The sequence below is a fragment of the Oncorhynchus nerka genome, linkage group LG21, assembly GCF_034236695.1.
Source record: "Oncorhynchus nerka isolate Pitt River linkage group LG21, Oner_Uvic_2.0, whole genome shotgun sequence".
NCBI classification, from domain to species: domain Eukaryota; kingdom Metazoa; phylum Chordata; class Actinopteri; order Salmoniformes; family Salmonidae; genus Oncorhynchus; species Oncorhynchus nerka.
Window position 1 is genome coordinate 17034936 of NC_088416.1, and position 24198 is coordinate 17059133.

The 24198-nt window shown below is 42.2% G+C and overlaps 1 protein-coding gene across 9 annotated transcripts; it reads left to right on the forward strand.

Annotated features, from left to right (window-relative positions):
- The first annotated feature begins 1245 nt into the window (after positions 1–1245).
- Positions 1246–10089, forward strand: LOC115103979 (serine/arginine-rich splicing factor 7-like). 9 transcript variants are annotated; one of them, XM_029625074.2, is made up of 8 exons: positions 2633–3334; positions 3684–3860; positions 4951–5019; positions 5485–5556; positions 5702–5755; positions 9158–9178; positions 9598–9633; positions 9735–10089. In XM_029625074.2, exons 1-8 carry the CDS (start codon positions 2997–2999, stop codon positions 9787–9789), a joined length of 822 nt encoding a protein of 273 aa, XP_029480934.1. In that variant the 5' UTR covers positions 2633–2996; the 3' UTR covers positions 9790–10089. The 9 variants fall into 9 exon arrangements, 8 of the variants coding, with proteins under 8 accessions (XP_029480938.1, XP_029480940.1, XP_064862456.1 ...); XM_029625078.2 differs by adding an exon at positions 1246–1317 and having other exon boundaries at positions 3154–3334; positions 9158–10089; XM_065006384.1 differs by adding an exon at positions 1324–2626 and having other exon boundaries at positions 3154–3334; positions 9158–10089.
- The last annotated feature ends 14109 nt before the right edge of the window (positions 10090–24198 follow it).

Consider the following 24198-nt stretch of genomic DNA (forward strand, 5'->3'; position numbering starts at 1 on the left):
ATAATATGAATATGAATATCACAAAGTATAACACATTTATGAAAATGATTTTCTAGCTAAATGAGGCAAGAATAACCCAATCGTATCATATTTAAACAAGGTTATGGCATTCATGACAGTAACCACGTAAGATGCTTTGAAAAACGTTAAGCTCCAGTATGACTGCTGTTGAGGCCTAGCTCACTATGTTATACTTATTTGGCTGTGACATTACATAAAACCCTTTTTCTCTGTGTCAAGTGCCCATTCCAAATCGACCCCAACATCTGTGAAGTTGTAGTGCTCTGGAGGACTACTTAGTTATAACACACAATGTAATTAGTGTAGCTCAATGTGTAAGGATGAGATTCCCTCATGTATTGTTGGTAGGGTTGGAGAGTATCCAGATTTTCATATCGTCATACCATTCTTCTTTCATATTGGTATAATACGCTATTACCGGCTTGGTACACAAGGTTGCGACAAAAAAAAAAAACACAAAAAAACACCATTGGGCGTCTATTACCAGAATGCTAACAAAATGTGCAATAGCGAATTTCAATGGAGGCTGCTTGCTAAATATGCTAACAAGCGAAACCAATTCGCTCGTTAGCGAAGACAGGCAATCCAGCTCATAAAGTTACACATAAATAGGTAGCAGCTACCAAATGTCCTTTTTTTGTGAGTTTTGACATGTGAACTTGAGACATTGCGCAAATGAACAAAGTTTTGACGCATTCTTGTCTGAAGGAAAAACAGTACTGGCTCTGGAGCAACATGTGTAGGCCTCAGATTTGTATAACTAAACCAAGATAGACCACAGCCCGTAGTATCAAATGGAAACAATGAGTCATAGTGGACAGAACAAGCAAGGTGGGCAGAGCCAGGAACGAGCTAGCCTAACCCAACCATGATGTTGCTGTCACTTTGTTGACATATCTACACCACTCCAGTGGGTTCAGTTGACGCCACATGTCCATGACGGTTTCAATATACTGACCGAGAATAACCTACACTGGACTTTAATCTTCAAATCAGGTGCTAGAGCTGGCTAGCTGGATTGAATATGGCCGACGGTCAAATGTGTCGTTGTAAACAGTGATACAATTCCAAAGGGTCCGGACCGAATAATTAAATACCTTCACCAACCTAATACTGTACTGTGTGGTTCATGGTATGAAATAAGAGTGATTTAGCATTTTATTGTATTGCAAAAGTACATTATGTGAGCTGTCCTGTCTGACCGTCCTCTCAGGAGAATGAGTTTGACACGCACATGCGCAGATTGATTGTAAAGCGGGCCTTGAATCATGTCAAGACACGGTCGAAACGGAGGAGGTAAACTAAATAGCTAATTAACATCACAAAATAATGCACAAAAGGCTAACCGAACGCATGTTCAATAGTAGACTAAATATATATTGACGTCAAACTCCGTATACGTGAAGATAATCTCATGCTTGGTTGACTAGCTAGCTACATTAGGCGTATTTAGCTTTCCTAGCACACCCGGGTCGCTAATCAATTGCTTTATTATGTAGCTATTTTTCGATCGAAATGTTTTAATGGGGGCAATCTGCAGTTGCTACATCCATTTGTGGACCTATAAATGAATGAAATGTGCCCATTGTTGCATTGATTCTTGAATAATTTAAAGGTGCAATATGTAGATCGCTCCGCAATTTCCTGTTGCTAAAATTCTATTAATTTACTTAATTTCAGTTTGTGACAAAACAATCAGTCATTGTGTAGAGAATCATTGTACCATCTAAACCGCTGTGAAAGATATTTTCCATAACAAAAAGTAACATATTGCAGCTTAAATGCCTCATGACCATAGTTCAACTGTTCTACCCCATCAGAACTCAAAATATAAGCAAGTTTTACTCCAATGTTTGCAAACCATGTAAATGTTAACAAACACTAGATGTAAAGCCTCAAAACATGGTTAAAACTATACATTTGATATCATAGATGGTCATTCTTTATATCCATTGCTCTATGGATTTGAGATTGGTTACATTTCTCCAGCCCCATCCCTCAGCTTTTTAACAAAACGGGCGGGGATCGCTTTGTTTCAACTGCACTGTGATAGCTCTGGTTCACAGTCTGAGATTAATGCCATACATTTGTTTGGAAAATGTCCTCTCACAAGCCAGAATGTTGAATGACTTAACAGGTTATCTGTAAGAATATGAGACATTCACAGGAAAGTATACTTCAATGAACTTTAAGGCGCTGGTAGTGTGTTCAGATTTCTATCACCTGAAGCATGCGCGGAACCATGTAAACACATGCACGAGCATGCCTCTCTTGTGCACATGCTTCAAGTGATCGAAATCTGAACACACTACCAGGGCTTTGAAAAGTTTATGCAATTATACTTCCTGTCGAGATAATAGCTCACATTCCTACCTGCAAAAGGACCAACCACATGGACAACCGGTAAAGTGAGTAAAAATATAATTTAATCTGTTGTCACAGCCGGCCGTGACCGGGAGACCCATGAGGCAGCGCACAATTATCCAAGCGACGTCCGGGTTAGGCCTTTGAGCTTTTCCTCTTTGTGGCGGGCCGGGTGGCTGTAAGCTGACTTCGGTCGCCAGTTGGATGGTGTTTCTTGGATATCACGAAAAAGGGGGTAAAAGTACGAAAAACAAAAAAATCTACATTTTATTCAATATTTTGGCTTGTAGAGGTCGTGAGAGGGAACTTTCCTGATCCAAACGCATATTTCTGCCCGACGTGGAATTCAATGCAATTCAATTCCAGGTCTTCAGGCTAAACTGCTTAAGGTTGATTCTTTGCCTAGTTTATCACATTTTCAGGCTTCAAATATTTGCTCAAGTGTGATTTAGGTGATACGTAATTGCAGGAAATCACTACACGCAGCTCATTGTTATGTGGAAAAGCACACAATATTATGTTCATATGCCTGACACATAATTAATTTTAGACCATAGCATGAGGAACTGCCTCAGGCCAACTCTATGCTAATCGTTCACTGACCTCAATACATGGGATGCCTTGAGAGGACCGCATTTCAATGCAATTTCCATATTTGTGCAGTTACTTTTGATACTGAGCTTAGGGGAGTGGGAAATCAAAGGCCTCTCGGAACAGAATCGGTGAGTTGCAGCAGTGGTGGCACCTCTTTCTATTTTTCCTTTGCAGACACTAAGGTTTACGTCGGTAACCTGGGCACTGGTGCAGGGAAAGGAGAGCTAGAGCGGGCGTTTGGGTATTACGGACCCTTGAGAACAGTGTGGATTGCTAGGAACCCCCCAGGGTTTGCCTTTGTGGAGTTTGAAGACACCCGTGATGCAGAAGATGCGGTCCGTGGCCTTGACGGCAAGTAAGTGGTACCTCAAGACTCCAGACTTCGCCCCCAAGTTTAGCCTACTCTCCAAGACCTACAAGCTGAAAGGGCTCAGAGGGCACCAGTGTTGTTGACGTTTGCCAGTCAATAATGTAGTTTGCTCTTTGCAAATATTGAAGCATTTCATTGGTTTAGGGACATCTATCAGTAGACCGTAAGCAGGTAGCTGGTATGATCTTGTTACGCATTTGCTCCTATCCAGATAACACTTTAGGCATGTTCCTAAATGCTTGTTACACTTTAGATGGGTTTCGCCATGTCCTCTTTTTAAAGTGAACTATGCCATTGTGCAATTTGCTTACTGTTGAACTGACTGTCCTTTCAGGTTAATTTCTGGATCTCGAGTTCGAGTTGAATTATCTACAGGGATGCCGCGGCGATCTCGGTACGAGCGTGCGCCCACCAACCGGCCCTTTGACTCCAACGACAAGTGCTATGAGTGTGGTGAGCGGGGGCACTATGCCTACGACTGCCACCGCTACAGTCGACGCAGGAGGAGCAGGTATGCCTCCTTAACCAATGCATCAGATTTTGGTATTTTTTCTTATTTTGGTAGTTGTCGCTTATTTTTCATTGTCTTGATTTTTCAGTGTCTTATGTAGATTACAAAAAAGTAAAGATGATTATTATACAATCTTGACAAACTGCCTGTGTCTAGGCTACCTGTTGTTGTTGCTACTTTTGTCTCCGCTTGTCACTTAATCCCTTTTAAAATATGGAAATACTTCTGAACTGTTATGTGGGAATCTTTTTGTTAACAACTCACCTGGTCAAAACATTTCAGGTTTCGTCGTTTGATTCAGAGTGTCACGATCCTTAACGATTTCATGAGGCATCTAGCAAATTCCACACTTTTGATCCTTCTATGACCATGGGGTTGATCGATCAGCCAGACCTCCCCTTCTCAAGCAACTGCCACATCTAGCTGCACCTTAAAGATTTCATAGAGGGCTGACAATGCACCAGATGATTTGGTTATCAATTTGGGCCTGGGGTTTTGTAAAGAGGACAAGCTGGTAGACCATGGTCCCGTCTAGAAAAATCACCTTGCATCTATCAAGTCTCAATCAAGCGATTTGGCTGTCAATACGACCATCATCGTTAGAAATCGAAGAACACGACTAGATGCAGAGGTCGGCTGATAGATACTTCTAGATCGCCTAGATCTGCTCGAACCTTGGTCCAAAGTGGGTCAACCGGGCAATCTTGCAAGGTTTATTTCAAGTACCAATTAATGTGTTTTTATCTCCAATGTAATGTATGACTTGACAATAACATTCTTCTCTTCCACTCTTTACTAGAGAACTGAAAGGCCTGCTTTAAGCAGGATACGTTAGCGCCATGAACAGCTATGTCTATATAGTGACTCCTACTACCAGTATCATTGCACGTGTAATGTTAAATCTAATGTAATCCCCCCCCCTTTTTGTGTGTTGATTTGAGTGAGTGTCAGAGCGTCAGTGGGCTTAGGGTGATTGTTGTGGTCAGGTTAGAAATAAAAACAGACTAAGGCAGTCTTATGTGGGGCTTCGCGGGGCCTGCTCTGAACTGTCCTTCTTTCCCTCCCTCCCCCTCATTTGGATGTGGTTTAGGTCCCGGTCTCTCTCCAGGTCCGGTGGGAGGAGGTACTCTCGCTCTCGCAGCCGGGACCGTGGCAGGAGGTGAGCGCCCCCTTTCATCTCTACACTGATTGAAGTGGATTTAACAAGTGACATCAATAAGGGATCATAGCTTTTACCTGGTCCGGTCTGTCACGGTTCTCCAACCCTGTTCCAGGAGATTTACCTTCCTGTATGTTTTTGCTCCACCCCCAGTTGTAAACTAACCTGATTCAGCTGCTCAAACAGCTAATTATTAGAATCAGGTGTGCTAGATTAGGGTTGGAGTGAAAACCTACAGGATGGTAGCTCTTCAGGAACAGGGGTTGGAGAGCCCTGGGTTGTCATGGAAAGAGCCGGTGTTCCTAATGTTTTGTACACTCGGTGTAGAGTAAATTGTCATTACACTTATGCTATCCATAACTCCACATACATACATTTACCACATATACAGATTTGTATGTGTTACGGTAGTACGATAGAGTAGTTGATCAGGAATGGCTAACAGCTTTGATATCTATGTTCTAGATCAAGATCCTTCTCGCTACGCCGCTCTCGTTCTCCTAGAAGATCGAGAGCCCTTACCCCCAAGAGATCAAGGTAAATTGTAGAAAAATGGACTTGCTTGCATTATTTAAAGATCCCACATTGTGTATAAATAAATAAATAAAGGTTAAATAAAAAATAATATTGTTCATTTATTAAAGGATGGGTGTTGATGCTTTTCCTCCTCATTTCTTTTTAGATCTCGGTCAAAGTCCAGATCAAGGTCTAGGTCACTTTCCCGTGCAAAGACCAGGTGAGAAATATAACTATTTCAATGCTTTGATCAGCGTTGCTGTTGTCAACAACACATCAATTGAGTAATTAACACTTAAACTGCTGCATTATGTCAATCCCCAAAGATTGTCACTACCGCAACAAAATACAATTTTGTGTTGGTGTTGACCGTTTTAGGTATTACAATTTAGACATTTGTCCCCTTGATATATTATGTCACTGACTTAAGAGACTAAAGCAGGTGTCAAACTCATTCTATGGAGGGCATGGTGTCTGCGGGTTTTCCCTTTTAAATGAAGAGAGAGACAACCAGGTGAGGAGAGTTCCTTACTACATTGAACAAAATTATAAACATAATTGTTTGTCCCATGTTTCATGAGCTGAAATAAAAGATCCCAGAAATGTTCCACAAAAAGCTTATTTCTCTCAAATGTATGTGCACAAATTTGTTTACATTCCTGTTAGTGAGCATTAATAGTTTGCCAAGATAATCCATCCACCTGACAGATGTGGCATATCAAGAACCTGATTAAACGGATCGGATCATTTTTTGGATCAGCAAAAAAAAGGGAGACATATAACTTTGCTTTTCATTTTACTTAACGAACACTTAAAGCAAGGAACTTTTCAATGTTTACATAAAATCTTTAAATAAAATATTCAATACTTAATTGTTAAATTAAAGTGCAATATCAGGCATGATACCTTCTTCCTTTTGTTAGGTTCTTATTTTTGATAATAAATGACTTACGGACACTAAAGGACCTTAATTAACCAAGTTTAATTATTCCCAAAGGTTCTGTACAGCTGTATTCAGACAGCAAGACATTTCTCACCATCACAGTTATATACAACCCACTTAAGATGTTCCTCCTTCTCTCCAATCCTCTCCAAAAGGGTAACAGGATACCAAACCCGTATTGCCCCCTTAAGGGGATCTGATCTCACCTCCTGAACTCAACCCCTCCTTCACCTAATCCACAGATGTCCATCTGTCTTTCCTGTATCAACACGGTGCTCTCCTCCCGTCCCCCAACACGTTCCAAAGCCACTCTGTCTTTCTACAGATCTCACTCCTTAATATACTATACGTCTAATCTATCATGTCTTTAACATCTCAAATGTTCAAAATATCAAATCCAACACTGAACAATAGTGAAAAAATTGCCCGTGTCCACATCATCAAAAAAAGTTAAGAAAGCAAAGCAGACCTGAGCTTATAACTTCAAATTATTTTTCAAAAAGATGATGTCTACATTGTCTGGGGAGAGAGTGACTGCAAAGAGGTCTACCATGTCCCCAGCCGTGGAGAACACCCTCTCGCTAGGAACTGTAGTGCCAGGCACAGCCAGGTAGAGCCTTGCCATCATGGCAATGTGAGGGCTGACTTTTCCACCATGCCAGTGGATCACCATCCACTGGAATGCCACTTGCCTATTGTAGGATGCCGCCTCCTCTTTGATGGTGTTGGCAAACATCTTGCCTGTGTCCTTGCTCGCAAAGGTCTCCCTGAAACGCTCCTTCATGGCCAAATTATTTTGTGGAGGAGTTGCCTCTGAGTCTGTTCCTGTCGGCTCTGTGGCTTGATCCTCCTATTAAACTAATTATTTATTTTCGTATTTCATAGAACTATAATTGTGGCAATAACATTTAATAAAAGCCATTATTATTCCAAATAAAAAATGGATGATTCTAATAGCAATAGCATAGACTAAGATTAGACTGCAGTATATTTATTGTTTAAGTAATTCATCCTTATTTTTATTTTGACCTCTTCAGTGACCACAATCTCAGTGGTGAGATCACTGTATGTTCTCCGGTGTAAGACAGGGACTTGAACCTTGGATCCAGTGCAGTAGATCTATGAAGGTAGTCCTGTACATTTAGGGGGTATCTGGGGTTAGGGACGCAATTGCATTTTATTGTTGGCAATTTGAATACACAGAGATACCGTGACGAGATCCTGAGGCCCATTGTCGTGACATTCATCCTCCACCATTACCTCATATTTCAGTATGATAATGCATGGCCCTGTGTTTGGGATGCTCTGGATCGACATGTACAACAGCGCATTCCAGTTCCCGCCAATATCCAGCAACTTTGCACAGCCATTGAAGAGGTGTGTGACAATATTCCACAGGCCACCTTTTAATTTTTTTAAAGATATCTGTGACCAAGTGATGCATATCTATATTCCCATATGAAATCCATAGATTTTTGGCAGAATGAGTTTATTTAAATTGACTGATTTTCTTATATGAACTGTAACTCAGTAAAGTCTTTGAAATTGATGCATATTGATTTATATTTTTGTTCAGTGTGTGACTTATTTCATCAATCAAATACAAGGGAAGAGCGAAACCCCGCAGATACTCGGCTCTCCGTGCATTGAGTTGAAGTGAGGGCTGAAGCCTTGTTCACACTGCAGACCTTTAATGCTCAAATCAGTTTTGTTTCTCAAATGCATTTTGTAGTAGTGACTGTCGTACTTGTGACCACATCGTACTTGCCCTTTGTGCTGTTGGTCTGTACCCAATAATGTTTGTACTATGTTTTGTGCTGCTACCATGTTGTTGCTACCTTGTTGTTGTCATGTTGTGTTACTACCATGCTGTGTTGTCATGTGTTGCTGCCATGCTATGTTGTTGTCTTTAGGTCTCTCTTTATGTAGTGTTGTGGTGTCTCTCTTGTTGTGATGTGTGTTTTGTCCTATATTTTATTTTGTAATCCCAGTCCCCGTCCTCACAGGAAACCTTTTGCCTTTTGGTAGGCCGTCATTGTATATAAGAATTTGTTTTTAACTGACTTGCCTGGTTAAATAAAAGTACATTTGTGTGTACAGACATGGTTACACTGGTTGTCATAGTAACAACGGGTGTGTGCACGGTGGTGTAGGCTGATTGGTGGTGGTGCTCGTGCTTCCCATCACTTTGTAGAAAACTAAGGTGACAACTTTGCCTGCCATGGACGTTTCCCAGTTGCTTTGAATGTTCAAAATCATAGTGTAAGATCACTTTTAAAAGCCTCAAATGATAAGGTGATCCAACTTTCAAAGCTGACTAGCCATAGCAGTCAACTAGCTAGCTAGGTAGAGGTTTAGCTTTCTAGCACATTCACTGATTTGTTTCTAAACGATTAACAAGCCAGTTAGCTACAATCTCATGTTCTTGTCAAACTGTCAACAGAGTAGCTTGAGTGCAAATAAATCAGATTTGACCATTCAGACAAGTCACATGGCCAGCAATCAGATTGAAGGTGGTTTGAAATATCCGATTCCATGTAGCTTTTGAATGTTCATACTGCAGGAAAAGTAACAGAAGTGATCTTAATTAAGGTGGAGATGAATAAATAAATGACTTGCACAAAAAAGGGACACTTTAAATCTAAAGAATCTGAATGCCTTGTATGTTTACTTCTTCAGGTCTGGTTCCCCCACGAGGAGGTATGCAGAAGTATTGAGTCTGACCCCAATTTTCTTCCATCCATTCTCCTCTCTAAACGAGCTATGGAACAGTTTGACAATGCATGATAAGCAGCAAAACGAGACAATGAAAATGTTGTCGATACAGTTTAAACGGTGTAGATGCATGATGGTTCATTAAGTCAGGCTACTTAAGCATTACAAATGAAAGGTAGACTCAGCAATAAATCAACAACAATTACGTTCACATCTTTCAGTTCAATGTGTGAAATATGTATTAAAAGGTTATTTTGTATTATTTAAATTCACCAAAATAATACATTTGCATGACTAACTTATATTAAATGCATGGTCCTTAAATACTTTGCTTGCTACCAGTTGCCATTGTCGAAGTCTTTTAAGAATGAGCTCTAAAATTAAAATTATATTTTAAATCCCAGCTGTTCAAAATCTAAAGGTTCACCTCAAAAACGAAGGTGCGTTTTTCCTCCCAGCTGAGGTAATGACTTTAATTTGGGTTTAATGCACAGCAAATAAATGAAGAGGGAAAACTCATTTCTCTTTTTCTCTCTTTCAGCCACTCTACCTCGAGGAGTCCTTGTCGAGGTGACAGCTCGGAGAGAGACGACTGAACTTTGAAGTTTTTGTTTCTTTATGTAAGCATTTCCTGTGACTAAGTTATTTGTTAACCCATTGTATTTGAAAATATGTAGCTTGTTAATTTCCTCTTGAGGCATATTACTGACATTTCAAAAATAAGCAATTGGGACCCAGTTTGGAATGCGTTTGTGTTTGTTTTAGAAATAGTTGTTGGTTAATAAAGTATATTTGATTTAAAACTGTTTGGTGGTGTGTTGTCCATCTGGGCACAGTTGGTCTGTATATAGCACAACTCAATGAAATGGTTGATAAATAAAAGGTTTTTGATTGAGTGTTTGTGTTAACTCTACCTATAGAGGGCAATGTTGCACTTGCGAAATGTGCTCTTTGAATTTTGAACTCAGGATCATAGTTCTGTTCTTGTTTTATCCTTGATACCAAACAGCTACTAAACTCAGCAAAAAAATAAACATTCCTTTTACAGGACCCTGTCTTTCAAAGATAATTTGTAAAAATCCAAATAACTTCACAGATCTTCATTGTAAAGGGTTTAAACACTGTTTACCATGCTTGTTCAATGAACCATAAACAATTAATGAACATGCACCTGTGGTACGGTTGTTAAGACAAACAGCTTACAGACGGTAGGCAATTAAGGTCACAGTTATGAAAACTTAGGACACTAAAGAGGCCTTTCTACTGACTCTGAAAAACACCAAAAGAAAGATGCCCAGGGTCCCTGCTCATCTGTGTGAATTTAGGCATGCTGAAGGAGGCATGAGGACTGCAGATGTGGCCAGGGCAATAAATTGCAATGTCCGTACTGAGAGATGCCTAAGACAGTGCAACGGGGAGACAGGATGGACAGCTGATCGTCCTCGCAGTGACAGACCACATATAACAACACCTGCACAGGATCGGTACATCCAAACATCACACCTGCGGGACAGGTATAGGATGGCAACAACAACTGCCCGAGATACACAATTCCTCCATCAGTGCTCAGACTGTCCACAATAGGCTGAGAGAGGCTGGACTGAGGGCTTGTAGGCCTGTTGTAAAGGAAGGTCCTCACCAGACATCACCGGCAACAACGTTGCCTAGGGGCACAAACCCACCGTCGCTGGACCAGACAGGACTAGCAAAAAGTGCTCTTCACTGACGAATTGGAGTTGTATTTATCGTTGAAGGAATGAGCGTTACACCGAGGCCTGTACTCTGGAGCAGGATCGATTTGGAGGTGAAGGGTCCGTCATGATCTGGGGCAGTGTGTCACAGCATCATCGGACTGAGCTTGGTGTAATTGTAGGCAATCTCAACGCTGTGTGTTACAGGGAAGACAACATCCTCCCTCATGTGGTACCCTTCCTGCAGGCTCATCCTGACACGACCCTCCAGCATGACAATGCCACCAGCCATACTGCTCGTTCTGTGCGTGATTTCCTGCAAAACAGGAATGTCAGTGTTCTGCCATGGCCAGCGAAGAGCCTGGATCTCAATCCCCTTGAACACGTCTGGGTCCTGTTGTATTGGAGGGTGAGGTCTAGGGCCATTCCCCCCAGAAATGTCCGGGAACTTGCAGGTGCCTTGGTGGAAGAGTGGGGTAACATCTCACAGCAAGAACTGGCACATCTGGTGCAGTCCGTGAGGAGGAGATGCACTGCAGTACTTAGTATCTGACTTTTGATTTTGACCCTCCCTTTGTTCAGGGACCCATTATTCCAATTCAGTTAGTCACATGTCTGTGGAACTTGTTCAGTTTATGTCTCAGTTGTTGAATCTTGTTATCTTCATACAAATATTTACACATGTTACGTTTGCTGAAAATAAACGCAGTTGACAGTGTGAGGACGTTTCTTTTGCCATGTTTACTACTACTTCTAATTTAAGCTCTTGCCTCTACAAATGTGACCTTGTGTGTATGGACTGACATCTATGTGTATCTGATAGTTGCACCACCAGTGGCGGTCAGTGCCGTTTAAGATGAGGGAGGACACATTTTATTTTCAGGAGCATGGCCTTATTTCTATTACAGCATATTGGATGACTCTCATTCATATTCCATTCACCCGGTTCAGTGTAACAGCTATAGGTTTAGGCTGCTACATGATACTCAAATTTTCCCTATAACCATCATGAGGTTGCTACAACCTAGCCTATGAATAAAAGTTTACAACGTAGCTGTACACAGGTCGAGAACCAAATTTTAGGTGACAGACTGGGACACATGGACAGACAGTGGCATACAGCCTGATTATAAAATGAAATAATAAAAAATCCTCAGCAATCTATGCACAATACCCCATAATGGCATAGCGAAAACAGGTTTTTAGAAATGTTTGCACATTTATTACAAATAAAAAATCTGAAATACCTTATTTACATACGTATTTGGACCCTTTGCTATGGAGACTCGAAATTGAGCTCAGGTGCCTCCTGTTTCCATTGATCATCCTTGAGATGTTTCTACAACTTGTTTGGAGTCCACCTGTGGTAAACTCAATTGATTGAACAAGATTTGGAAAGGCACAGACCTGTCTATATAAGGTCCCATAGTTGTGCTTGTCAGAGCAAAAACCAAGCCATGAGGTTGAAGGAATTGTCTGTAGAGTGCCGAGACAGGATTGTGTCGAGGCATAGATCTGGGGAAGGGTACCAAAAAACTTCTGCAGCATTGAACGTCCCCAAGAACACAGTGGCCTCCATCATTCTTATACGCTTCCAAGAGCTGGCTGTCTGGCCAAACTGAGAAATCGGGGAGAAGGACCTTGGTCAGGGAGATGACCAAGAACCCGATGGTCACTCTGACAGAGCTCTATAGTTCCTCTGTGTAGATGGTAGAACCTTCCAGAGGGAGGACCACCTCTGCAGCACTCCACCAATCAGGCCTTCATGGCCACTCCTCAGTAGAAGGCACATGACAGCCCACTTGGAGTTTGCCAAACGACACAAAAAGACTCAGAAACATGAGAAACAAGATTCTCAAGTCTGATGCAACCAATATTGAACTCTTTGGCCTGAATGCCAACTGTCACCTATGGAGGAAACCTGGCACCATCCATACGGTGAAGCATGGTGGTGGCAGCTTCATGCTGTGGGGATGTTTTTCAGCAGGAGGGACTGGGAGACTAGTCAGGATCGAGGCAAAGTACAGAGAGATCCTTGATGAAAACCTCCAGAACACTGAGGACCTCAGACTGGGGCAAAGGTTCACCTTCCAACAGGACAACAACCCTAAACACACAGCCAAGACAACTCAGGAGTGACTTCGGGACTAGTCTCTGATTGTCCTTGAGTGGCCCAGCGAGAGCCCGGACGAACTCAATCAAACATCTCTGGAGAGACCTGAAAATACCTGTGCAACAACACTCCCCATCCAACCTGACAGAGCTTGAGAGGATCTGCAGAGAAGAATGGGAGAAACTCCACAAATACAGCTGTGCCAAGCTTGTAGCGTCATACCCAAGAAGACTTGTAATCACTGCCAAAGGTGCTTCTCTAAAGTACTGAGTAAAGAGTGTGAATACTTATGTAAATGTCATATTTCCGTTTTTTTGTTTTCAATAAATTAGCGAAAATGTCTCAAATCCAGTTTTTGCTTTAAATAAGAATAAGGCTGTAACCTACCAAAATGTGGAAAAAGTCAAAGAGTCTGAATACTTTCTGAAGGCACTGTATAGGGTGTAAACAGTTGCAAACAAAAGTTTCTATTGGACAAATGTACTTATGTTTTATCCCGTTTTGTTCTGTTTGTTTCCGTTCACACGTAAACACAGTTCACTTTCATAGCAGACACATTGTGTTCCTTATCGCATATTAGATAAAGTAATGTCATAGTCAGCATAGCTAATGTAACTAATGCATTAGTAAACCCCATACAATCATGCATTAACATTAGTGTACAGTCAGTAAGCATTAAATGAGTAATACCAAAAGCTTACTGGAAGAGTTCCAGTGTTGTGTTGGAAAGTCATAGCCGGCTAGCTAACATAACATCCATCTGTTTGAGTATGCTAAGCTAGCTAGCTGCATTTGCTTGCTAAGTTAAGGGAAACTGGAAAAAAATGACAATCTCTCTCTGTCTCTATTTCTCTCTTCTCCTTCATTTTGGAAGATATTAATTTGTTCAAAACTGTTCAACTATTTGTCTTTCTTTCTCTTTGAGTCAACTACCTACCACATTTAAACACTGCAGTGCTAGCTAGCTGTAGGTTATGCTTTCAGTGCTATATTAATTATCTGATCCTTTGATTCGATGGACAACATGTCAGTTCATGCTGCAAGAGCTCTGATAAGCTGGAGGACGTCTTCCGGAAGTTGTCATAATTGCTGTGTAAGTCTATGAAAGGGGGTGAGAACCATGAGCTTCCTAGGTTTTGTATTGAAGTCAATGTACCCAGAGGAGGACGGAAGCTAGTTGTCCTCCAGCTACTCCATAGTGCTACCTTACAGAGTGCTGTTGAGACTACTGTTGACCTTCTTAGCCAAATAGTGTTTTAATCAATTATTTGGTGATGTGGATTATATTTATCTAAAAAGGATAGCTTTTTAAAAAATGTAAAATTAAATTCATTGAGGAGGATGGTTCTCCCCTTCCTTCTATTAGGAGCCTCCACTGATGCACACTACAGGTAATGTTTTTACATTTAAGTAAATTGTAAATTATTTTCTCTGTAAAATTATTTTTCGTTATGTGTCGAACCACAGTAAGACTAGCTAATGGGGATCCTAATAAAATAAAATCGTTAACACATTTGATTGTGAAAACGCCCAAAGTCACAGAGACAAAGGAGGGGGTAAGAGATGGTCATAAAATAGGATAATCATGATGCAGTTGATGAGCCTCCAGTTACCCTCTCCACTCATTTTCACTTGGCTAAAGATTTGACAATAATAAAAAAAAATCTCATGGTGCAGTATCTGAAGTGTTTTTCAGACACGCCAATCTGCTCTTGGGCAAGTAAAGACCAGGGAGCATTTAGCCTGTAACAGCAGTGGGAACGAGTGCATTATGTGCATCCCAAATCGCACCCTTATGACCAGTGCGCTACTTTTGACCAGAGCCCTCTGGCCCCCTATCGGCACTAGTCAAAAGTACTGCACTATATAGAGAACAGGGTGCCATTTGGGATGCACATATTGAAATGCAGCTGTTTACCGCTTGTTTCTCCCCCCTTGTTTTTCCCTTTTCTTCCCAGCAGTTTGATCATAATCCAAAGAGACTGCTCATATCTTTTAATAGCCTCATTAGCCAAAGGCAAAATGCCAACTACCTAATGTGCGTGACCTTATTCTAGTATGCAAGGGGTTCGAAGATGAATCAAGGTTATGTGGTGTGTTGGGGAAATGGGGAATTAAATCCTCTCACATGAGGAAGACATGCATTAGACTAACAATCATCATCGAAGCCTAAATTTATTTTATAATGTCCACCTATATTTTGTTGATATGGCAAGTGCTGTTTCCTGCTGCTTGTGTTTATCCATGTAAACCCTCAAAACAATTGAGATAATTTAAATTTAAAACATTTGGTTTCTATAATGGCAAAGGATCAGCACTGGAAAAGAACACAACCAAAAGTTAATCACGGGGTGCTATGCAATTGCAGGGATTTACGTTATAACTTAACTTCATAACCCTTGACTTATTGCACATGTTGTTGTGTTACAGCCTGAATTCAAAATGGATTAAATTGATTTGTTTTTCTCACCCATCTACACAAATACCTAGGGCCTAATTAATGTATTTAAATTGACTTATTTCCTTATATGAACTGTAACACAGTAAAATCTTTGAAATTGTTGCATGTATCGTTGATATTTTTGTTCAGTGTACAATATTTGCAAATGATTCTTAAAAAAAATATTCAAGCTCTGTCAAGTTAGTTGTTGATCATTGCTATCATTGACAGCCATTTTGAAGTATTGCCATAGATTTTCAAGCCAATTTAAGTCAAAACTGTAACTAGGTCACTCAGGAACATTCAATGTTGTCTTGGTAAGCAACTCCAGTGTATATTTGGTCTTGTGTTTTAGGATATTGTCCTGCTGAAATGTGAATTTGTCTCCCAGTGTCTTTTGGAAAGCAGTCTGAACCAGGTTTTCCTCTAGGATGTTGCCTGTGCTTTGCTCTATTACGTTTCTTTTAATCCCAAAACTCCCTAGTCCTTGTCGGAGACAAGCATACCCATAACATGATACAGCCACCACCATGCTTGAACATTTGAAAGTGGTACACAGTGATGTATGTCAATGTTTTTAATTAATTTGCTGTTTTATACTCTTGTTTTTCATGTTGTCTGTCTGTAATTATTTTGTAATGACTTGGTGCTGCCTCTCTTGGCCAGGGCGCTCTTGAAAAATAGATTTTTAGAAGTTTTTAAATATTTTTTAAATATTTTTATTCTGTACAGGCTTCCTTCTTTTCACTGTCATTTAGGTTAATATTGTGGAGTATCTACAATATTGTTGATCCATCCTCAGTTTTCTCCTATTACAGCCATTAAAGGCTGTAACTGTTTTAAAGTCCCCATTGACCTCATGGTGAAAGCATTTTCCTTACTCTCCGGAAACTGAGTTAGTAAGCATGCCTGTATCTTTGTAGTGATTGATACACCACCCAAAGTGTAATTTTTTACTAATAGGTGCCCTTCTTTGCGTGGCATTGGAAAACCTCCCTGGTCTTTGTAGTTGAATCTGTGTTTGAAATTCCCTGTTTGTCTGAGGGACCTTAAAATGTATTGTTTGTACTGCTCTCCTGGGAACAGGCCCAGATCCCCGTCATTTGCGTGAAGAAAAGACAGAGGGAAAGAGGAAGCAGATCAGGCTGCCTTTTGAGAATCCGTAGGCGAGCGAGTAAACTCCTACTGCCATCAATTCTACTTGCTAATATGCAATCCTTGGAAAATAAAATTGATGACCCACGATTTTGATTATCCTACCAACGGGACATTAAGAACTGTAATATCTTATGATTCACCGAGTCGTGGCTGAACGACGACATGGATAATATCGAGCTGGAGGGATTTTCAATGCACCGGCCGAACAGAGAAGCTACGTCTGGTAAGACAAGGGGTAAGACAAGGGGTGGGGGTGTGTGTCTTTTTGTCTTGAGGTATGCTCACATGAGGTAGAGTACCTTATGATAAGCTGTAGACCACACTACTATCTACCAGGTGAGTTCTCATCTATATTATTCGTAGCCGTTTATTTACCACCACAGACCGATGCTGGCACTAAGACCGCACTAAACCAACTCTATAAGGCCATAAGCAAAACAAGAAAATGCTCACCCAGAAGCGGCGCTCATTACCAAATGTGCAACCAGAGGAAAAAATGTCTTGACCACCTTTACTCCACACACAGAGACGCATACAAAGCTCTCCCCCGACCCTCCATTTGGCAAATCTGACCATAATTCTATCCCACGATTCCTGCTTACAAGTAAAAACTAAATCAGGAAGCACCAGTGACTCGCTCAATACAGAAGTTGTCAGATGACGGGTATACTACGCTATAGGACAGTTTTGCTAGCACAGACTGGAATACTTTCCGGGATTCATCCAATGGCATTGAGGAATATACCACCTCAGTCATCGGCTTCATCAGTAAGTGCATTGACGACGTCATCCCCACAGTGACTGGACATATCCCAACCAGAAGCGATGGATTTACAGGCAACATCTGCATCGAGCTAAAGGATAGCGCTGCCGCTTTCAAGGAGCGGGACACTAATCCGGACGCTTATAAGAAATCCCGCTATGCCCTCAGACGAACCATCAAACAAGCAAAGTGTCAATACAGAATTAAGATTGGATCCTCCTACACCGGCTCAGACACTCGTCGGATGTGGCAGGGCTTGAAAACTATTACGGACTACAAAAGGGAAACTCAGACGCGAGCTGCCCAGTGACGCGAGCCTACCAGATGAGCTAAATGCCTTTTGTGCTCACTCCGAGGCAATCAATACTGAAGCATGCACGAGAGCACCAGCTGTTCTGAATGAATGTGTGATAACGCTCTCGGTAGCCGATGTGAGCAATACTTTTAAACAGGTCAACATTCACAAAGCCGCGGAGCCAGATGGATTACCAGGACGTGTACTCAAAGCTCAAAGGCTGATCATGGCTCACATCAACAGCATCCTCATGGATACCCTAGACCCACTCCAATTCACATCCCGCCCCAACAGATCCACAGATGATGCAATCTCAATTGCACTTCACACTGCCTTTTCCCACCTGGACAAAAGGAACACCTATGTGAAAATGCTGTTCATTGACTACAGCTCAGCGTTCAACACCATAGTGCCCACGAAGCTCATCACTAAGCTAAGGACTCTGGGACTAAACACCTCCCCCTGCAATTAGACCCTGGACTTCCTGACGGGCCGCCCCCAGGTGGTAAGGGTGGGCAACAACATGTCTGCCAAGCTGATCCTCAACATGGGGGCTCCTCAGGAGTGTGTACTTAGTCCCTTCCTGTACTCCCTGTTCACCCATGACTGCGTGGCCAAACACGACTCCAACACCATCATTAAGTGATGGAAAAGGAGGGCTGAACAGGCCCCCATTAACATCAACGGGGCTGTAGTGGAGCGGGTCGAGAGTTTCATGTTCCTTGGTGTCCACATCACAACCAATCTATCATGGTCCAAACACACCAAGACAGTCGTGAAGAGGGCACAACAAAACATTTTCCCCCTCAGGGGACTGAAAAGATTTGGCAAAAAGTTCCATCCTGACTGGTTGCATCACCCTCTGGTATGGCAACTGCTTGGCATCTGACCGTAAGACGCTACAGAGGGGAGTGCGTATGGCCCAGTACATCACTGGGGCCAAGCTTCCTGCAATCCAGGACCTATATAGGTGGTGTCAGAGGAAAGCCCATAAAATTGTCAGAGACTCCAGTCACCCAAGTCATAGACTGCAAGTGGTACCGGAGCGCCAAGTCTAGGACCAAAAGACTCCTTAACAGGTTCTACCCCCAAGCCATAAGACTGCTGAACATATAATCAAAAGGCCATCGGACTATTACATTGACCCCCCACCCCCCAATCCATTTGTTTTGTACACTACTGGTACTAATTCATTATCTATGTATAGTCACTTCACCACTACCTACATGTACAAATGACCTCTATCCTGTACCCCGCACACTGACTCGGTACCAGTACCCCCTGTATATAGCCTCGTTATTGTTATGTTATTGTGTTACTTTTATTATTTTTTACTTTAGTTTATTTGGTAAATATTTTCTTAACTTTCTGTGAAATGCACTGTTGGTTAAGGGCTTGTAAGTAACCATTTCACGGTAAGGTCTACACTTGTTGTATTTGGCATTTGTGACAAATAAAGTTTGATTTAATTTGATTGTGGCCTGTGGAATGTTGTTCCAATCCTCTTCAATGGCTGTGCGAAGTTGCTGGATATTGGTGGGAACTGGAACACACTGTCAATCCAGAGCATCCCAAGCTTGGTCAATGGGTGACATGTCTGGTGAGTATGCAGGCCATGAAAGAAGTGGGACATATTCAGCTTCCAGGAATTTTGTACAGATCCTTGCGACATGGGGCCATGCATTACCATGCTGGAACATGAGGTAATGGCGGCGGATGAACGGCACGACAATGGGCCTCAGGATCTTGTCATTGTATCTCTGTGTATTCAAATTGCCATCGATAAAATGCAATTGTGTTCGTTGTCCGTAGCTTTGCCTGCCCATACCATAACCCCACCTCCACCATGGGGCACCCTGTACACAACGTTGACATCATCAAACCGCTTGCCCACACAACGCCATACACGGTCTGCCGGTACAGTTGAAAACGGGATTCATCCATGAAGAGCACACTTCTCCAACATGCCAGTCGCCATCAAAGGTGAGCATTTGCCCACTGAATTTGGTTACAACCCCGAACTGCAGTTAGTTCAAGACCCTGCTGAGAGGACGACGAGCACTCAGATGAGCTTCGCTGAGACGGTTTCTGACAATTTGTGAAGAAATTCTTGGGTTGTGCAAACTCACAGTTTTAATCAGCTGGTCTCAGACGATCCCGCAGCTGAAGAAACCGGATGTGTAGGTCCTGGGCTGGCGTGGTTACACGTGATCTGCGTTTGTGAGGCCGGTTGGACGTACTGTCAAATAATCAAAAACAATGTTGAAGGTGGCTTATGGTAGAGAAATTAACATTCAGTTCTCTGGCAACAGCTCTGGTGAACATTCCTGCAGTCAGCATGCCAATTGCACGCTCCCTCAAAACTTGAGACATTTGTGGCACTGTGATGTGTGACAAAACTGCACATTTTCGAGGGGCCTTTAATTGTCCCCAGCACAAAATTAACCTGTGTAATGATCATGTTATTTAATCAGCTTCTTGATATGACACATCTGTCAGGTGGATGGATTAACTTGGCAAATGAGAAATGCTCACTAACAGGGATGTAAAACTAATTTATGCACAACATTTGAGAGTAATAAGCTTTTTGTGCGTATGGAACATTTCTGGGATCTTTTATTTCAGATCATGAAACATGGGACCAACACTTTACACGTTGCGTTTAGATTTTTGTTCAGTATAGTATTCAATTTTATATATCTTTGTCCATATTTTCCATTCGTTTCTAGTGGATAGGCGATACTTTTCAAGATGAAATAGCCTAGTTAAAAAGCATCTAATCAATAAGGGCCTTATTTTCAATTAACTTTGCATGTCCTTTTTCAACCATGGACTTTTTCACAACTGCTGCCAGTTTGGCGACAAAACATTGACAACAAAGACATATTGACATAGTAAAATAAATAAAAGTGCGTCAAACAAATATAAAGGATATTTCATGCTAAAACCCTCATATTAAACATCAATGGTATTCACTAAGTTTTATATTTAGGATGATGTTTTACAGCTTTGTCATTCTATTTTTTATTTTAAAAGCATCCTTTTTGGTTGTTTTATGTATTTAACACGTGTTAAGGCCACACAGCGAACTCCAAGATGGCATAGCAGTGCAGACGTGTCGTTAATTTAGTATTTTTTTGTCTTTTTTTGTATATATTTTAATATATTTCAGTCTCTTTTTCCATTTTTAGATTAAATATACCTTCCGGCAACCCGCCTCACCCAATGTGATACGGATCTGCTATTTTTTTTAGACCTTATAGCTAGAACCTCCATCAGCAGCTAGCCATCTGATGCTAACCAGCTAATTAGCTACAAGCTATTTAGTCGTTGTTAGCCACTGCTAGCGGCCTTTACCTCTAGCTCAGACACCAGCCACTTTTAACCTGGATAATACCCGCCAGTCTGCACAGCGCGATATAAACCCTGAGCATATTGGACTGTTTTTCTCCACCATTACTCCAAATTATTCCATTACTGGACCATTACTCCAGATCATCACAGATAACTGCATGCTACTGAGTGGCCCACTCCCGAAGCTAGCCTTTGAGCCAGGCCCATCTCCCGGCCAGCTCAGTGGACCCTAATGAACACTCGGCTACACTGCTGATGTCTCCCGAACTCTTCACTAACACAACTAGAAGCCACTACATTGCCAGATTCCTTCCGTAAGCTCTGGACCTTTGCATCGGATCATCGCAACTAGCTAGCTGCTACCGAGTGGCTATAGTGGCTAATGCCCTTGTCCTGAAGCAAGCACCAGTTAGCCTCAAGCCAGGCGCATCTCCTGGCTAGCAAACTAAATTACTCCAGCTACAATACCTCTTTTGCCAATTGGCCTAGACCTTTTGTTGACACGGGGCTCCACCGATCCATCACGTCTGCTGACGTAATGCCGTCCGATGTGCCCTCAACCGGCCCCACTCAACATGCCTCAGGTACCTCTTTTGTCCCACCTCCCACACATGGGTGACCTCACCTAGCATAACTAGTGCCTCCAGAGATGCAACCTCTTATCGTCACTCAATGCCTAGGTTTACCTCCACTGTACCCGCACCCTACCATACCCCTGTCTGTACATTATTCCCTGAATCTATTCTACCACGCCCAGAAATCTGCTCCTTTTATTCTCTGTCCCCAACGCACAAGACGACCAGTTTTGATAGCCTTTAGCCGTACCCTTATCCTAATCCTCCTCTGTTCCTCAGGTGATGTAGAGGTTAACCCAGGCCATGTGTGTCCCCAGGCACTCTCATTTGTTGACTTCTCTAACCGTAAAAGCCTTGGTTTCATGCATATTAACACCAGAAGCTTCCTCCCTAAGTTTGTTTTATTCACTGCTTTAGCACACTTCGCCAACCCTGATGTCCTTGCCGTGTCTGAATCCTGGCTTAGGAACAGCACCAAAAAAATCTGAGATTTCCATCCCCAACTATAACATTTTCCGTCAAGATAGAACCGCCAAAGGGGGAGGAGTTGCAATCTACCGCAGAGATACCCTACAAAGTTCTGTCATTCTTTCCAGGTATATGCCCAAACAGTTTGAGCTTCTAATTTTAAAATAAATCTCTCACTCTTGCCACCTGTTTATAGACCCCCCTCAGCTCCCAGCTGTGCCCTGGACACCATATGTGAATTGATTGCCCCCCACCTATCTTCAGAGTTCGTTCTAAACCTAAACTGGGATATGCTTAACACCCCGGTCGTCCTACAATCTAAGCTAGATGCCCTCAATCTCACACAAATCCTCAAGGAACCCACCAGGTACAACCCTAAATCCGTAACATGGGCACCCTCATAGATATTATCCTGACCAATTTGCCCTCCAAATACACCTCTGCTGTTTTCAATCAGGATCTCAGCAACCACATCTGTTATGGGTCTGTGGTCAAACGACCACCCCTCATCAGTGTCAAACGCTCCCTAAAACTCTTCTGCGAACAGGCCTTTCTAATCAACCTGGCCCGGGTATCCTGGAAGGCTATAGATCTCATCCTGTCAGCAGAGGATGCCTGGTTGTTCTTTAAAAGTAATTTCCTCACCATTTTAAATAAGCATGCCCCTTTCAAAAAATGTAGAACTAAGAACAGATATAGCCCTTGGTTCACTCCAGACCTGACTGCCCTCGACCAGCACAAAAACATCCTGTGGCGTACTGCACTAGCATCGAATAGTCCCCACGATATGCAACTTTTCAGGGAAGTCAGGAACCAATACACATAGTCAGTTAGGAAAGCAAATGCTAGCTTTTTCAAACAGAAATTTGCATCTACAGGATGCAATTTTCTGTTTGAAAAAGCTAGCATTTGCTTTCCTAACTCCAAAAAGTTCAAAAAGTTCCAAAAAGTTCTGGGACACTGTAAAGTCCATGGAGAATAAGAGCACCTCCTTCTAGCTGCCCACTGCACTGAGGCTAGGAAACTCTGTCACCACCGATAAATCCACGATAATCGATCATTTCAATAATCATTTCTCTACGGCTGGCCATGCTTTCCTCCGGGCTACCCCTACTCTAGCCAACAACTTTGCATCCCCTGCAGCAACTTTCACAACCCCCCCCCCCTCCCCCCTGTTTCTCCTTCACCCAAATCCAGACAGCTGATGATCTGAAAGAGGTGCAAAATCTGGATCCCTACAAATCAGCTGGCCTAGACAATCCAGACCATCTCCTTCTAAAATTATCAGCTGAAATTGTTGCAACCCCTATTACTAGCTTGTTCAACCTCTTTTTCGTATCGTCTGAGATCCCCAAAGATTGGAAAGCTGCCGCGGTCATCCCCCTCTTACTGTTGTAGACCTATATCCATCCTGCCCTGCCTTTCTAAAATCTTTGAAAGCCAAGTTAACAAACAGATCACCGACCATTTCGAATTACCTTCTCCACTATGCAATCTGGTTTCCGAGCTGGTCACTCACGGGGCACCTCAGCCACGCTCAAGGTCCTAAACTATGACATAACCGCCATTGATAAAAGACAGCACTGTGCAGCCGTCTTCATTGACCTGGCCAAGGCTTTTGACTCTGTCATTCAACACATTCTTTTCGGCAGACTCAATAGCCTTGGTTTCTCAAACGACTGTCTCGCCTGGTTCACCAACTACTTCTCATATAGAGTTCAGTGTGTCAAATTGGAGGGCCTGTTTTCCGGACCTCTAGCAGTCTCTATGTGGGTGCCACAGGGTTCAATTCTCAGACTCTTTTCTCTGTATATATCAATGATGTCTCTCTTGCTGCTGATGATTCTCTGATTCACCTATACGCAGACGACACCATTCTGTATACAGCTGGCCCTTCTTTGTACACCGTGTTAACAAACCTCCAAACGAGCTTCAATGCCATACAACACTCCTTCCGTGGCCTCCAATTGCTCTTAAATGCTAGTAAACCTAAATGCATGCTCTTCAACCGATCGCTACCCGCACCCGCCCGCACGAGTAGCATCACTACTCTGGACGGTTCTGACTTAGAATATGTGGACAACTACAAATACCTAGGTGTCTGGTTAGACTGTAAACTCTCTTTCCAGACTCATATTAAGCATCTCC